The sequence below is a fragment of the Bombus vosnesenskii genome, unplaced genomic scaffold, assembly GCF_011952255.1.
Source record: "Bombus vosnesenskii isolate JDL3184/JDL3185 unplaced genomic scaffold, Bvos_JDL3184-5_v1.1 scf7180000013262, whole genome shotgun sequence".
Lineage (NCBI taxonomy): Eukaryota > Metazoa > Arthropoda > Insecta > Hymenoptera > Apidae > Bombus > Bombus vosnesenskii.
This window is the reverse complement of record NW_022882922.1, coordinates 5119281-5134224: the sequence shown is the minus strand read 5'-3', so window position 1 is coordinate 5134224 and position 14944 is coordinate 5119281. Positions and strand designations below refer to the sequence as shown.

At 41.6% G+C, this 14944-nt stretch overlaps 2 protein-coding genes across 8 annotated transcripts in view; both read left to right on the top strand.

Annotated features, from left to right (window-relative positions):
* LOC117243402 overlaps nt 1–10357 on the top strand; it is a 32718-nt gene extending 22361 nt beyond the window's left edge. For 2 of the 3 annotated variants that reach the window (XM_033510871.1, XM_033510879.1), the window contains 3 exons: nt 7526–7697; nt 7858–7915; nt 8448–10275. In XM_033510871.1, coding sequence (XP_033366762.1) covers nt 7526–7697; nt 7858–7915; nt 8448–9134 — 917 coding nt within the window. In that variant the 3' untranslated portion in view covers nt 9135–10275. Of the gene's footprint in view, nt 1–7525; nt 7698–7857; nt 7916–8447 lie in introns of all 3 variants that reach the window. The other variant, XM_033510861.1, reaches the window with a different exon arrangement.
* Nucleotides 10358–11008: 651 nt separating this feature from the next.
* LOC117243378 (myotubularin-related protein 2) lies at nt 11009–14925 on the top strand. 5 transcript variants are annotated; one of them, XM_033510826.1, is made up of 10 exons: nt 11009–11465; nt 11938–12153; nt 12241–12348; nt 12622–13074; nt 13138–13585; nt 13668–13843; nt 13910–14017; nt 14102–14286; nt 14357–14561; nt 14645–14925. In XM_033510826.1, exons 2-10 carry the CDS (start codon nt 12028–12030, stop codon nt 14795–14797), a joined length of 1962 nt encoding a protein of 653 aa, XP_033366717.1. In that variant the 5' UTR covers nt 11009–11465; nt 11938–12027; the 3' UTR covers nt 14798–14925. The 5 variants fall into 5 exon arrangements, with proteins under 5 accessions (XP_033366717.1, XP_033366709.1, XP_033366733.1 ...); XM_033510818.1 differs by having other exon boundaries at nt 11993–12153; nt 14645–14910; XM_033510842.1 differs by lacking the exon at nt 12241–12348 and having other exon boundaries at nt 11993–12153; nt 14645–14910.
* The last annotated feature ends 19 nt before the right edge of the window (nt 14926–14944 follow it).

Sequence of the window (14944 nt, the reverse complement as noted above, 5' to 3'; positions counted from 1 at the left end):
AAACCAGGGCCGCGGGCAACATGACAGTCAGATATCTACATTCTCCTATTGTGTACCCTCAATAGTCTCAAGGACCCACGATAAATCCCAGGAATTTTCTAGTTAAGGTTCTTCAGACCGAACAAATATCTTTTGACTCGAATTGTTTTCTAAATTTATTGTCTACTCCGGGAAGATACGGGAAATTTGGGTTTTCTCACGTACGATGCTTCCCACTAGCAACTTCCCTCGCGGGTGATTAGCACCCTTTCCTCACCCACCAACCTGGTAAATCGACCAATTGACAGCGAAGTCTATGGTATTTCCCTAACTTGTCCTTAACGAATCAGCTTATCTCGTGTCCTTGGACCCACCCATCGCAAGTTTCCCTCCGCAGCATCATCTTCACTGAAATTTAGCTGTTCTACATTTTTTGACCCGTCACCGTACAAACTTACGTTGCCTGCTCTGCACAGTAACTTTGTCTATCAATCAAGATCTTAATTACTTTCATTGACTAATATCTATCTAGTCTACGAGTTGTTGGAATAAACTGTAATTAATAACCTGTTAACTCAGTGTATATTCGATTCAACCGCCTCTATTATCCTAACCGAAATAGGGGATCGATCAGTTCGTGGCGTCGATTTTCTAATCGCAACGGGAATTTACGACTCCCGTTGACGCGCTTCCTCGCGATCGCGTCTCTCCGCGAACCGTCGAAACATCCATTTTGTTCTATCAAGATAAAAATTACAACGTTGGACAGATTAGGTTTCATGTCTGTATAAAGATGCGTCGTTGTAAGAGACGCGTCTGTAAGAGAAAGACACCTTTCGGACAACCTAATAGTATCTGAAAGACTTAGAAATAGCCTTCGCGACAAAGCTACATCGGCCATACAGTCGTTTAGAACTCTGATAGAAGAGATAAATCACGCAACTTGAATTTCTATTATCGCTGGCTTATCCAATCGCATCGCTCGTGGGTGTTGCGTTCGATTCTGAAAATCTACGTTACTGATAGTCGTAACCCGTTTCGATTGCGTTAACAACCGATTAATCAGCTCTTAAGCAACTCGATTAAAAACGTTCCTGTACTCCTTTTCTTCTTTCTATCGTTCTTACCGGTTGGAAGAGTCGTCTGTAAAAGTGAACGCCGCGTTTAAGAAGCAGCTTGGCTGAACGCGCGTAAGTGCCAGCTGAACTTTCCGGCGCCCCTACTTTTATGGACAGGATAGAGTTCGTTTGCGTATAGCATATTTTACGACGATCCGTATATATTACGTTGTTTGTTGATTAAACCTGAAATATTCTCTGCTCGACTTCGCACGCTAAATCTTGCATACATCGAAGGATGCGTGAAATTTATGCATTCAGGCTATCGCAAAAGTGAAACTTTGACTATCCGAAAAATTCCATTGGTTTCGTACGTAAGCGTTTCTTAGAGAAGTGAAAGCTAAATCTTATGATAGCGTCAAATTGTACGCGTTCGCGACACCGTAAGGTTTCGAGTCCAATTATCCGGCAAAAAGGAGAGAAAAAATTCTAGCGGTTTAAATATCTTTCGAAGATTCAAAGTATCGTAGTAACGTCGAGAATCGAATTTGGCTAAGATGCAGAGGCCAGACGTTCCGAGCACGTGTATAACGAGTCTGTTATCAATCCGTATTACGATCCTTTTGCTTTTCACGTCGACCAGATTCCACGACTGGTCGACTTTGCGCGCCACGTCGCGTCGCGTTCGTGTCCTCGACATATTTATCGTGCTACAGAAACCACTCGCGACGCTGAGGAAAGAGATGACGCCGATCGCTGGAATTCACGATAAGCCTCGTTTCTTACGTCGACAAGGTAATCGGTGAATTACGAGACCTATTATAAAGTTCGTCCGTTGCCGAGGTCTTTGATCTCCGGTGATTTCCGGTCTTTCTTGGTCGCTCTTTATCGTACGCTTTTCAAGGACGCGTATCTTTGGTAAAATAACGTCTTCGACGCTCCTATTCTCTCGGCCAAGACACAAAGACGTCTTACGCTTTAATTTATTTCATCGATGGTTTTACAACAACTTGACTCAAGATTTATAACGAGATCTTTATTTCACAGACGTGGTTTTTAGACGTGTATCGCGGGGATAAAAAAAAGGTAATGCAAATGGCACGAAGAACGCGAGGTCGCGTTGGAAATAAACCGTGTTACAGGTATCTTCTTGATATTCTCAAAGGATAAAGATTTACAAGGCAAACTTGGCGAGTTTCTTAATGATCGTACGGCGAAATTTCGCGAACATCGCCAAGCGAATGCAGCGAGTCGCGACCGAAATATCAAACGCGTATACCTGGCCAACGTGCACGTTTCTCTGGAGTTTTCATAAATTTTATAATTGTCGGGTCACGCGAAGCTGCACGATTTATCGCGATGAATCCTACGATCTAATGTCATCGCCCTGCTGCGGTCTACGTATGTCTATCGAACGTGCACGCTATGCGCGCTTTTCGCGTGATAAAGCCGACAAGAAGACGAATGAGAGATTTTCGGTCGTTCGAACGATAATAATCATCGTTTCCGCTGCTATAGGTCACGAACTCCTTATCGACAATCGAATCGAACAAAGAATATTTCCTTGTCTCTGTACGGAGTAATAGCCCAGTTACTCGCGCTTTGACGCGAACAGCGTCGAAATTTCTATCAGAGTCACAAAATTTCTCAGTCGTACGGAACGCTCTACGAAAGAAACCAAAGGAAACGCCAACGCGAGTTCTCGGAACGTACGCGTGATGCGACATTCTATCGCGGCGATTCGAAGATTAAGAGTAACGCAGGTAGATAGGACAGGTGAAAAGAGCGATGGTCGCGAGAGAACGACCGTTCGACGCTCGTTCTCGCGTCATGGATTTATTTTCACTTTTCGCACGTCTCTCTACCAAATTGCCGCTTGGACTCGGTGCCGCGGGGGCGTTTTATGGAATTTTAGAATTTTGCTTCGCCTGATCGGACGTACGTCGACCTTCGGCGCGGTGCCAGCTCGAAACCCGAACTCCACTCGGATTCGAACCGAATGAATGAAAGTCGTTGCCGTCGATTGATTTTTTGTTACCGTCACCCGGCCGGGACGTTTGAAATATTCCCGATGCGTCTACAGACGTCGTTGAATCCTAGCAACCGACCGGTTTCTCGGCCTTTCCAACTCGCAAATGCAAATACGATTTCATCGTGGGATTATTCGAAGCTTTCTCGCGAGATACGTTCTAACTCTATTTTTAGCTTCGCATATTTTTCTCTAGCATATTGATTCTGCTATATTTAAGCGTTTGAAATTAAACGACCATTCTCGCGAACGGCAGACGAATCTCTTTTATTCGAAAGGAATCTGACTTTTTATCCTGCGCAGGTTGCGGTCGTAAGAAATTCCTGATAGATCGTCGTCGTATTCTCGTCGATCTCTCTCTCTCTCTCTCTCTCTCTCTTTCTCTTTCGTTCTCTGACCGAGATATCGAAACGTCTCGCATTCATAGAAATCATATCCAAGATGTACGCGAGGACAGTTCTCCGTCAAAACAAGCTTTACACTGCGTTCGTTCGGAAACTTTTATAACAAGGTTTTGCGATGTATCTGTAATCATGATCTCCGCAAGGTTAACGAGTCGAGTTATTTTTGCGATATCGTCGCGACGTTCAGGATTATCGTCGCAGGAATTCAGCGTAGGATCGATAATTCTACGGACGAACGCGAAGTCGTAACTGACATCCTTATCGACGAAGCGTCACGTGTATTCGATCGCGAGCTATGCACATTCCTAGAAAAGCCTCTTGGTTCGTTCGACGAGGCTTCCAACATCGCGAGCCGCAATTACGTACGAGGCACGGCATCGTAACCAGCGATGTCTACGGTCGCTGGAAAATACGCTTTTTAGATTTAGGATTCTCTTATTCCCTGTATGGGTTCTCGGAAGCATGAGCGTTACACGCGTAACAAGTAAGTAAACAGATCACACGAGGTTAGATAATGGTATTAAAGCTTTAACAGGATTATGTGGTAGCACGATCGTATAACGAAGATTTATGGTAATACCAACGACGAACAACAAATCGACGGGTTAACGCGTACACGCGTTCGTCACGTGTTCGAATTTATCCGCCATAAATTTCTTATCGTCCGGTTTCATGCTAGAAAGATATTTCGATGCTCGAACGCACAGCAATTTCCATCGTGCGACGTTCTTTCGTGTTCGTGCCGCGAGGTTTCGGTCAACGAGGAACGAAACAAAATTCGCACGCAGCGCGAGTCGTGAAATAGGCGGGGTTCGATCGCAAACAACCAGCCGACAGTTTTCCTCCTCTCGTTGTTTTCTCTTCGTCGGTTTCCTATTTCTCGATAGCAGTCACTCCCGTGGTTTCACGGAGTTTCGTTTAATCCGCGAGAGAAGAACGCTTCGAGCCCAGCTGCGTCGATTTTCACTCTATCGTCCAATAGATGCCCCTCGTCGCTGCTATCTTAAAACAGGATACGAATTTGTATCGGTAGCTAACCTCGGCTCTTCGCTGACCACTTGTTAGTCGAAATTAACTGATACCACGGTCTTCTATATTTGGAGCGAGGAACCTGCACAAGCCGAAATTCATTGAACCGTCAAGGTTCAACCAACCACCTCTCTCGAGCGATATCCTTTGGCAAAATTTCCTCCACGTATTTCAAGACTCGCCGAGTATGTATACATTGTGGTAAGAATAATAAACGACGTTCGAGACGATTCGAAGCGGCAGAGGTCTTTATATTTCGCAGATGCATACGATTTTTTACAAACTACCTAAGCTGGTCAAGTTAATTTCAAGTGTTCGCTGACGCTACGTATGCAAAATACGATCATACACCGCCATAAGTTACAATTTAGTCGACTATTTCGATATCTCGTATAGATACTAAATCTATTTATGCAAGATATATAGCGTATCCGTTTAGAGTGCGCGCCATTGTAAAAATCTAGTTAGACCGCCGCTAATAAATCGAGGGAAATTCGTGCGTTAAGAAGTTGATCGATAATTCTAAATCTTTTCGTAATTCTTGCAACGAGCACCGTTTTGCGTTATAAAATTTTCACGCTTCTCTGATAATTCAGGAGAATCGGATCGTTTAAAAAACCTGACGCCGTTGCACGTATCTCTCGTATAATTGTTTGCATCGTCGCACACGGTGAGCACCTTTCTTTCTTAGAGAATATCACGGGTAAAGAGTCAAAGGTGGTACACGGGTGAACACATGGATGGGTCGTTGAGGTTGACGCGTGGGTATCGTCAAAGTATCGCGAAACAACCGTCGAATATGCGATCGGATAATCGCGATAGGCGCGTGCTTTCAGCCTGACGATGACGACGATAACGGCGAGCGCAGTCAGCCGAGGACCCACCTACTGACCTACACACGTGCAAAGAGAGCGCCACTGCTCGTCCGTGGCTCTCTGCGTGTCTCGGGTTTATTTGCGTTTCATTGTAATCCGAGTTCATTCTCCTTTTGCTCTGTTTCGCGCCCCGTCTCTGGTCGCCTCGCGTGCCAATGAATGGACCACATGTGCAAGCGCGCGTGCGTGTGCGTGCCGATCGCCTTCGCGAGACGATCCGTCATCCGTTTCCGCTTACGATACTCGCTTTACAATTCAAAATAACGATCGCCGCTAAACCGGGTCGAAACTCGCCCCGATTCGCCGATGGTCGATCGAGTTCCGCAGAGCAGACATTTGGCGCTTCTCCGTCGATCGTCGAATTCAATGTCGACGAGAGCGTTCGTACAATCGGCTCGCTATAATAATAATACGAAGAATCTCTTTTTGTCGGATAGATCGGCGCCGAACTCGCTCCTTGGCGCCAATAGCCTTATCTCGCCTTGTTTTCGTTGTTTTATCTACGCGCGTTGAGTAACTCGCATGTTATGCCGAGTACACGAGATATTTAGTACACCGAGGCTGCCACTCTAAGGTCAAGTTTCCGCGGATCGATGCTCGCTGTTCTGTCGTTTATACGATAATGCGCGGTTAATTGAGCGGGATGCCTGGAACCAGTTAATTTACTCGGAAAGCTCAACGCGAACCAAATTTGATGGTTCGCGTCGAGTTATCGACAGACTCGCAACGAGAGAGGCATCGAACGAGACTACATTTATTTGAACGAAATTTTAGTCGGTGTTGAATCAAATAAACTTCTGGCGCATGAATTCGTTTACCTAAACGCGGCCTCCCATTGCGTGAACTCTAATTGTACAGACTATTTGTCTTCCGACAAATTACGCGGTAACGAAGCGTCGGACGATCTAACGGTCTGGAGCAGCAATTTTCTAATTAACCGCGCTCCATTTTTCAAGCTTTCCAGCCAAGCTTCGAAAAGCTGTTACCACTTCGTTATTGAAACGTAATTCGTGAATGTATCGCGCTGCCTCCCCATATACGTATGTGTGTCGCTGAAAGCCGCACCGAGAGGCGTAACGGGTTGATGCGCGTCACTTACTTTTCAGCTGTTCATTTATAACTGACGGCCAGGTCTATTTTAATCGAATATTCCGTTTGGACCGATTCCCAATCGCGACAGCCCTTAAGAGTGTCAAGCCTGTCCGAGATAAGATTAAACGTGTTTACGAGCGCAATCTTGACCCTTGCACTTCGTTCGCATCTTTTATATGCGTTTCACGTCATTTCTTTTTCAACGCCCCGCTCTGCGTAGGTTCGAGAAATAGTATCGCTTTAGCGTCGTACCGTTTTCATTTGGCACTGGTTTCTCCCCATTATTGGCTCATTACGCGACATTCCATCTCTCCTTCTGCTTTTTCTAGCATTTCCTCTTCCTTCCCTTCGTTTCCTTTCTCTACGTTCTTACGCGCTTGTTCGCGGTAGAAAAAGGCACGGCAAGCGGCTCGATACGGTTCCTTCGACTCGCACTTTAAACGATAATTTCGCCCTCGCGTGTTTAACAGACGGCTTCTCTCCTCGTTTCTATCGTTTCGCATCGAATACGTGGCTAGTTTCTCGCCTGCTTTTACCGCGATGCCCCGAACAGATGACACGAGCTATTCGATGGAATCGGATAGCAGACACGACGCGACTACCGTTTCAAACAGAATTTCTAACGTACGTTATGCTACGCATAAGTTATATTATGGTCGAAGTGTTCTCAATAAGAGCCTGTTCATTTTGACAAAAGGCTTCCTTCCACGCGCGTTAAACAACTAAAGAGAAACGAAAGTTACAGGCAGCTTTGATGGTTCTGCAGAGGGTTAACAGTCCGACGAGCGAGTTTACGATTTTCTCCGGAGTGGAAAAGAAAAATAGAAACTCCGAGGCGAACTTTATATCGGCGACTTTTCGTTATCGCTATGTCGGCGATTCTTTGAGCATATGGTAACAGAGTTGATAATCCGCTGCTTTTTTTCTGAATTTTGCTTGCGTTAGAGAAGATAAGAATTGCGATCGTAACGAGATTTTTCAAACTTATACTACGTTACGTTAGGTTTCAGGGTCTTTGTGAATTTGAAGTTTATCGTTTTTACGATTCGCGTGTTGCAGGTTCTGCATCTGTGGAACAGAAAAATGGTAACGGTAGCACGAAGAATAACAAAACGAATAACAATGGGGTCGAGGTGAACAGAAACGAGGAACAAAATGGTTCTGGCGAGGTCAAGAGCCAAGCCAAGAAGAAGCCGAACGCACCTGGGAGCGGTCCTCTGTTGCAACAAGCGTACGTTTCGATAGATTCGCCCGTATATACTCCAATTTCTGTCGATCGCGTAATATATTATTCGTGTACTTGCTAAATTGTCGCTACAAACGAAACATATAGTATCGTTTTAAAATGACCGCGGAATAACTTACGAATTAATCATTTTTCAACTTTACAGAGAGATATCCACCAGCCAACTCGACTTCTTCAAGATGCTTGACGAGAAAATCGAGAATGTAAGTTGCTCCTTCGAGAGTTCTAACATTGCGCAACGCTCGAATATACTTTTCGTCGGCTGGTTTTTATGTAACGTCCAAAAAAAAAAAAAAAAAAAAAGAGAAAATGCACGACGCGATGAAAATTTCGACTTAAAAAACGATCAGGATCAGCCTGAAATTACACGGTGTATTCCCTATCGTGTCGATACATACGTATTGGAATCAGAGCACGTAGAGTAAACGTTCCCTTAAGGCTTCGTAGACCTTGCGGTGACCTCGTCGCAATAATAATATTAATTCGTGTGCCGCGTTGGTCAGTCCGTCGAATGTTTTATCGATCGTGGCATACGAATTTGTTCGATATTTCATCGGCTGTATATTTAATGCTCATGCGTTTGCCTCGAAGATGCTCGTTCCTTCTCGCTTGATTCCTTTTCGTGTACTGGTTGCTCCTCATTATCCTAACGTGATCCTGATTTCTAGAACTGAGACTGAGATACGGTTCTCGTGTAATTGTATCCTGTATAATATTATGCGTTTATATTTTCAGGGACCAGATTACGACGAAAGTCTGGACACGACAGCCAGAGCTGAACGAGTGTCCAATCTTCTTCGTCAATGGGAACTAGCGAGCGTAACCTGGTCGAGTGTGTCCGATCTGAACAACGCGTCCCCGTCCGCGATGAAGAACCGTGGCTCAGGGTTGAACGCGTCCCGGCAGAGTCTAAGCGCGAAAGACAGAGAAGGAATGAGGAATATAGTCGGCGGTAGACCGGAGAGCGCACCTATTTACATGAGAAACGCGAATCGCGTAGACGGTCTCCAAGATACTCACTGCCCATCGCCAAGTATGCCGAGGCACGTGTTAGAGTCGATCACCCAGAGTCCGACCCAGAGCTTAAAAAATGTCACGCCGCCTGGATCCTCTCCAACCGGTCTGCGTTATCCCGACAGTTATAAGGAATGCAACGCTAATCAGACATCCGCGAAGACCGTGAAGGTTCATTACGGTGCTCAGAATCCTGTGAACGGAGAATACGTGACGCAACAGGCGCTCTATCGCGAACAGTATTTGCAACAAACCGGGATAATCACGGTACCTTCGCAATATTCGGCCGGTTCGCCTGGTGGCAATGTCCTCAGGAACAATCCATACGTGCAACAATATCAGATCAGCAACCCGCAACACTTCACCACGTCGAGGAAACGAGGCTTCAACGCCGCCCAAATGACGTGACCGGACTGGCAGTACACTACCAGATAAGACTGACACAACACACACACCTACACAGACACACTTTGCGAATCAAGAGAAAAAACGACGAGCAGGACTCTACGAGGATCTCTCGGGTTCTTCGTCGAGATGACTTTATTCGCCTGAATAGTAGAGGAGAGAGAGCCCGTCGAGGCTGGAGACTGACCAACAGACGGAGAAGATACCACGGATGTTTCTCTGCATGTTCCTAAAGATATCGTACACATTTTTTCGTTGCCATTGGCGGATGTTCAGCAAACAGCAACCACCCAACAGACAAAACACGAGTGCAAAATACTTCGGTATTGGCCTAAATCATTCTGCGATCCATTTAAAGAAGAAAACAAACAAGATATAGCACCGTCTCCGCGTAAAATCTACAGTCTACAAAATTCTTCTCTATAAGTGCCAAAATGCTACTATACATGTAATAAGCAATCTAAATGTCATGAGAAAAATTGTGAGAGGGAGTGAGAGAGTGAGTGAGAGAGAAAGAGAGAAAGAGAGAGAGAGAGACATTATCCGTTGAACCAATACTCCGTTCTTTGTAATTCATGTAAATGAAACTTTTTCGATGTATATACAATATATATATGTATATTATATATGTGTACATTATATGTATATATATACATATATATATATATTTTCGTTTATCTTGTTTCTTTTTTTTTTTTATCGGTAGCATGTCTACGTACCATTGGTAAATGTAAATTTCTATAAGGGAAAAAGAGAAACAAAATGAAAAAAAAAAATATAGAAGAATAACACGCGCGATCGCGAGTTTCGCTATAGCGTTTTGTATAATTGTGTATTAGCAACGTATTCCGAGATATATATACTTCGCATATACGTGTGTATGCATTTATGTATGTATCTGAGCTGACAGGAGAAAAGCAGAATATAGAAAATGGGAGGAGCAGCAGATGTAGGGTCTTACTTGTACCGTGTATAGATTCATTGTATGTATTGTATGGATACATTTAACTTACCGTGATGATTGTATATTTATATGTTGACCATGTTTAAAGTTAACGATATATATAGTTGATGATGAGAGTTTTATATTTCATGTTACAAATATGCTCTATATTGTGAAATACACTTAATCGAAATCGCTGCATCACCGTCGAACACTGACAACTATATTTTGTTCCGTTGAGCAATTTTTTTTTTTTTATAAATAAATTCGTAATTTTCCCCAATAATTAACGTAGAACCTATTCGAAAGATTTTGATATCATTTGAGAAAACCCAGAATATATATTTTACTAATTAAGTATACCTAAACGGATCAAGGCTGTCGCTTAAATATTACGCGACTTTGAACGCTTCTTACGCAAAAACTTTACAAACTTATTGTCAAAATAAGGGGGAAGAGGGAAGAAGGATGAAGTTATATGCGTTGATTGATATATATAAATTCTTGTATAAAATGCAATCTACGATTTTTAACTTCTCTAAGGAGAGTGGCAAGCAGTTTACGTACAGTTCGATTAAACATCCGACTAACAAGATTTAATTATCCAGAAATATCTATGCTGGAATACGAATCTAGATGCATTTATTTTGCAGCATGTAATTTTAATCTGATTTCAGCATCCATTTAAAAAAATCAAATTTAAGCGATAAGCGTGCATACAAATTTTAATTATGTACTTCGTCGATCGTAGCCTAAAGTTTATGGTTTGACGTAATATCTTTTTCTTTTTAATTTGGCTGTCTTGTACGGGAAAGGTATCGTAAAACTAATGTCCGAATGTTAAATTGAAGTGCATTTAAATTGTAATTGAATTTAAATTTAAACAAATTCAAATGTTCAAATTTTCATTCGAGTGCTTTGTAATGTAATTTCTTTTTTTGGCTTTGTGAATCAAACAGTACCTTTCGAAAGCACTTTTGATCGCGATTTAATCCGGGAACAATTTCGTGTGGAATCAATATATTTTATGTACCTTCGTAAGTATAGTAATTAGTAGATAGCGCGTAAAGTATGTACATCGGGTTGATATTGGAAAATACAAAATAAGAAGCTTACTTTTCTTTATTGTATCGCACTTTCAGGCGTTTTAGAAAGAATTTACCATGTTTTAGCCATAGCCGATAATATCGGCCACGACTTGGCTGATAATGTTGTGTCATCAGCGCTAAAGTGAGCGTAGTGCGAAGTATATTAAGTACGTCAGTCCTGCGCTTTTCTATATAAAAACATATTTCAGTTTCCAAACTGAAGTGAAGTATATCTGTCAAACACGAGTTACACTGAAAGGATCGAGCATAATAGAATACTTCGTACAATACGTTATGAACGAGGTTAGTGTTTTGGGGGATTACTGTTTATATATAAACAATACTGAGATCAGTGTATCCTGTTATGTATAAAAATTATAATTATAACCCTTCTGGGTGTGGCATAAAATATAGAAAATTTTGTTTACATCAGTGTTGGAATTTATTTTGTATTTAAAATTTACGTTCCACGTAAATACTCAAATGTTATCTCTGTGCAATTATGTTTAGAGAAATTTATATTTACAGTGACTCGAGCGATAAGGTTTTCAGGATTTTGAGGTTAAGTGATTTGGACGAAGATGTGTGACTCTAGTGTTCCTTATACATTATATTTTGTCTTATAAATGTTGTACGATTTATTATTTGATTACTATCGCAGCAAGTACTTTTTCTAAATATTTATTATTTAATTTGTTGATGTAAACAAAAATTTTAAACAAACGATTTAATACCTTATAAATATGTAATAAAATTTAATACTTTGTCTTTGAAGGTGTCATTTTAAAAAAAATGTAGTAGGTGGAATTATGTAATGAATATTTTACCAAATGTGAAAATATAAGAAACTGTACAAGTTGGAAATATGGAGAAGAGAGGTAGCGCCGAGCTTTTGAATATCGAGCAAAACAATTCTAAAAATGCCAGCTCCGATTCCCTCAATTCAGATAGCAAGAGTAGCTCTCTTAATTCTAAGATGGGTCAAGAATCGGTAATATACTTTGGTTTAATCAATAGTACAGGTTTTTAAATTAGACTTAATTATATCCAACTGTATGCAAGCATTGAACTTCTCTAGGAAAGCTGGGATAAAGCGTCACATTCCAAAAGTTTTTCCTCGAGCTCTACTTCGACAGATAATAATATTGTCTCTGCTTTAGAAGCTAGAAAAGACAATCAAGTAAAAGTGAGTTCTATATAGATGATTAGAGTTAATGTAGCTTCCTAATTTCTCGAGCATTTACATGTTATCAGAATTTGTTTTTTTTTCCAGACAATATGTTTTTGATTTCATTCGTTTGGTACGTTTCATCTCTTGTTGAGAAATTCTGTTTCGTCACTTTTACTTTTTCAGTATATATATATATATATATATTACATACATACCTAGCTAAAGTAGCAGATGTTCGTTTAATTATTTAACGTTTGTCCTATCAACGTATTTGTTCTTCTTTTACAGAATTTATCTGGTGGTGAAACAGGTCCACCTCTTTTAAACGGAGAGCGTGTACAAGGCATTGCTCACGAAGTAACTTACGTATGTCCTTACTCAGGGCCGGTCAGAGGAATTCTTAGCATTACAAATTACAAGCTTCATTTTCGGAGTGTAGACCGCGAGACACCTTACGTAGTCGAGGTACCACTAGGGGTTGTTAGTAGAATAGAGAAAGTCGGTGGCGCTTCTAGCAAAGGCGAAAACTCCTATGGCATCGAAGTGTTCTGTAAAGACATGCGAAATCTTAGATTCGCTCACAAGCAAGAGAATCATTCCAGGAGAGATGTTTTTGAGAAACTTCAACAGTATTCGTTTCCTCTGTCTCATAAATTACCTCTTTTCGCGTTCGAATATTCCGAGACGTTTCCTGAAAATGGATGGAACGTTTACGAGCCTATAGCCGAATTAAAACGAATGGTAAAGATTGTTATGACGTTAATTAATAACCAGGAGACGTATTGACGTCACGATTATTTTCAGGGTGTAAACAACGATATGTGGAAGATATCGAAAATCAACGATACGTATTCAGTATGCGATAGTTATCCAGTCGTATGGGCAGTACCTGCGGCAGCAACCGACGAAGATTTACAAGCATCGGCAGCCTTTCGAAGTAGAGGAAGGCTCCCGGTATTATCGTGGATCCACCCAGAGAGTCAGGCAACGATAACTCGTTGCGCTCAACCGTTGGTAGGCGTTGGTGGCAAGCGTAGTCGCGAGGACGAACGATACGTTCAGCTAATAATGGATGCCAATGCTCAAAGTCACAAACTTTTTATTATGGACGCTAGACCAATGCCTAACGCAGTTGCGAACAAAGCTAAAGGTGGTGGTTACGAGAGCGAGGACGCTTATCAAAATGCAGAGCTCGTATTTCTTGATATTCACAATATACATGTAATGAGAGAGAGCCTGAGAAAATTAAAAGGTAGATATATAATTTTAGTCGCTAATAATTTTATTAAGTTGACAATAAGAAATTATTATCGATATTAGTGATTATCATTTAGAATTATGCTTTCCTACGATTGACGAGGCCAGATGGCTATCAGGAATAGAATCTACCGTTTGGTTGAAGCATATAAAATATGTACTTGCGGGAGCGCTACGAATTGTAGATAAAGTTGAAAATCATAAAACTTCGGTACTAGTGCACTGTTCGGACGGTTGGGATAGAACAGCACAGGTAATTAAGAAACAACGAAGTGCGCTTAAAACTTAATGTATTCTTAATATTTATAACTTTTTACAGCTCACGGCTCTCGCCATGTTAATGTTAGATCCGTATTACAGAACCATCAAAGGTTTTGAAGTGCTTATAGAAAAGGAATGGCTAAGTTTTGGTCATAAATTTCAGCAGGTATGCGACGATGCATACGTAGTTAAATTAGGTATCACGCACGTCGAAGTGAAAATGATATACAATTCTAATAATGTATTTTAGAGGATCGGTCATGGTGTCGAACATCATAGCGACGCGGATAGATCTCCAGTATTTTTACAGTTTATGGACTGTGTGTGGCAAATAAGTCGACAGTTTCCCAATGCATTCGAGTTTAACGAACACTTTCTAATCACTATACTCGATCATTTATACTCTTGTAGATTTGGCACATTTCTATTTAGCAGGTATGCAAAATATTTTCCGTAAAGCCGTTGTGCGTCTGTTATAACTATCCGTTTATAAATACGTCTACAGCGAACGCGAACGAGTTCACGAACAAGTGAAACAAAAAACTGTCTCGTTATGGTCGTATACGAATAGTCAGTTATCCTTGTATCAAAATCCTTTGTACTGGGCTGCTCCTAATTACCAGCTCGTTCTAATGCCAATCGCTAGTATGAGGTATATCAAGCCGTGGAAAAGTCTGTATTGTAGATGGAATCCCAGTATGCGACAGCAGGTATGTAAAACGTCCTAGCAATTTAATTTCCATAGGTGAACTTAAATCATCGGTTACGCGTTCTTTTCACCGTGTTCTCGAAGGATCCTGTTTATCAACGAACAAGAGAACTACTAGTCTTGAAGGAACAACTGGAAAAGCAACTGGAGGAAGGTCGTCGCGAACAGGCTAGTCGAGCAAATCGTTCAATGACGTCGCCGGCACCACCTAGGATACATTCGCCGGTTCACTCATAGCACGGCAAAGATTCTTTCTCATTCTTCAGTGATCTGTAGTTATTTGTATATGAGCTTCGTCTTTTCGCTCGAATCATATCGCTATGTACAAAATGCTCGTTGATAAAGAAGAACGTTTACAACTTTTGCGCAAATGATTCTATAAAT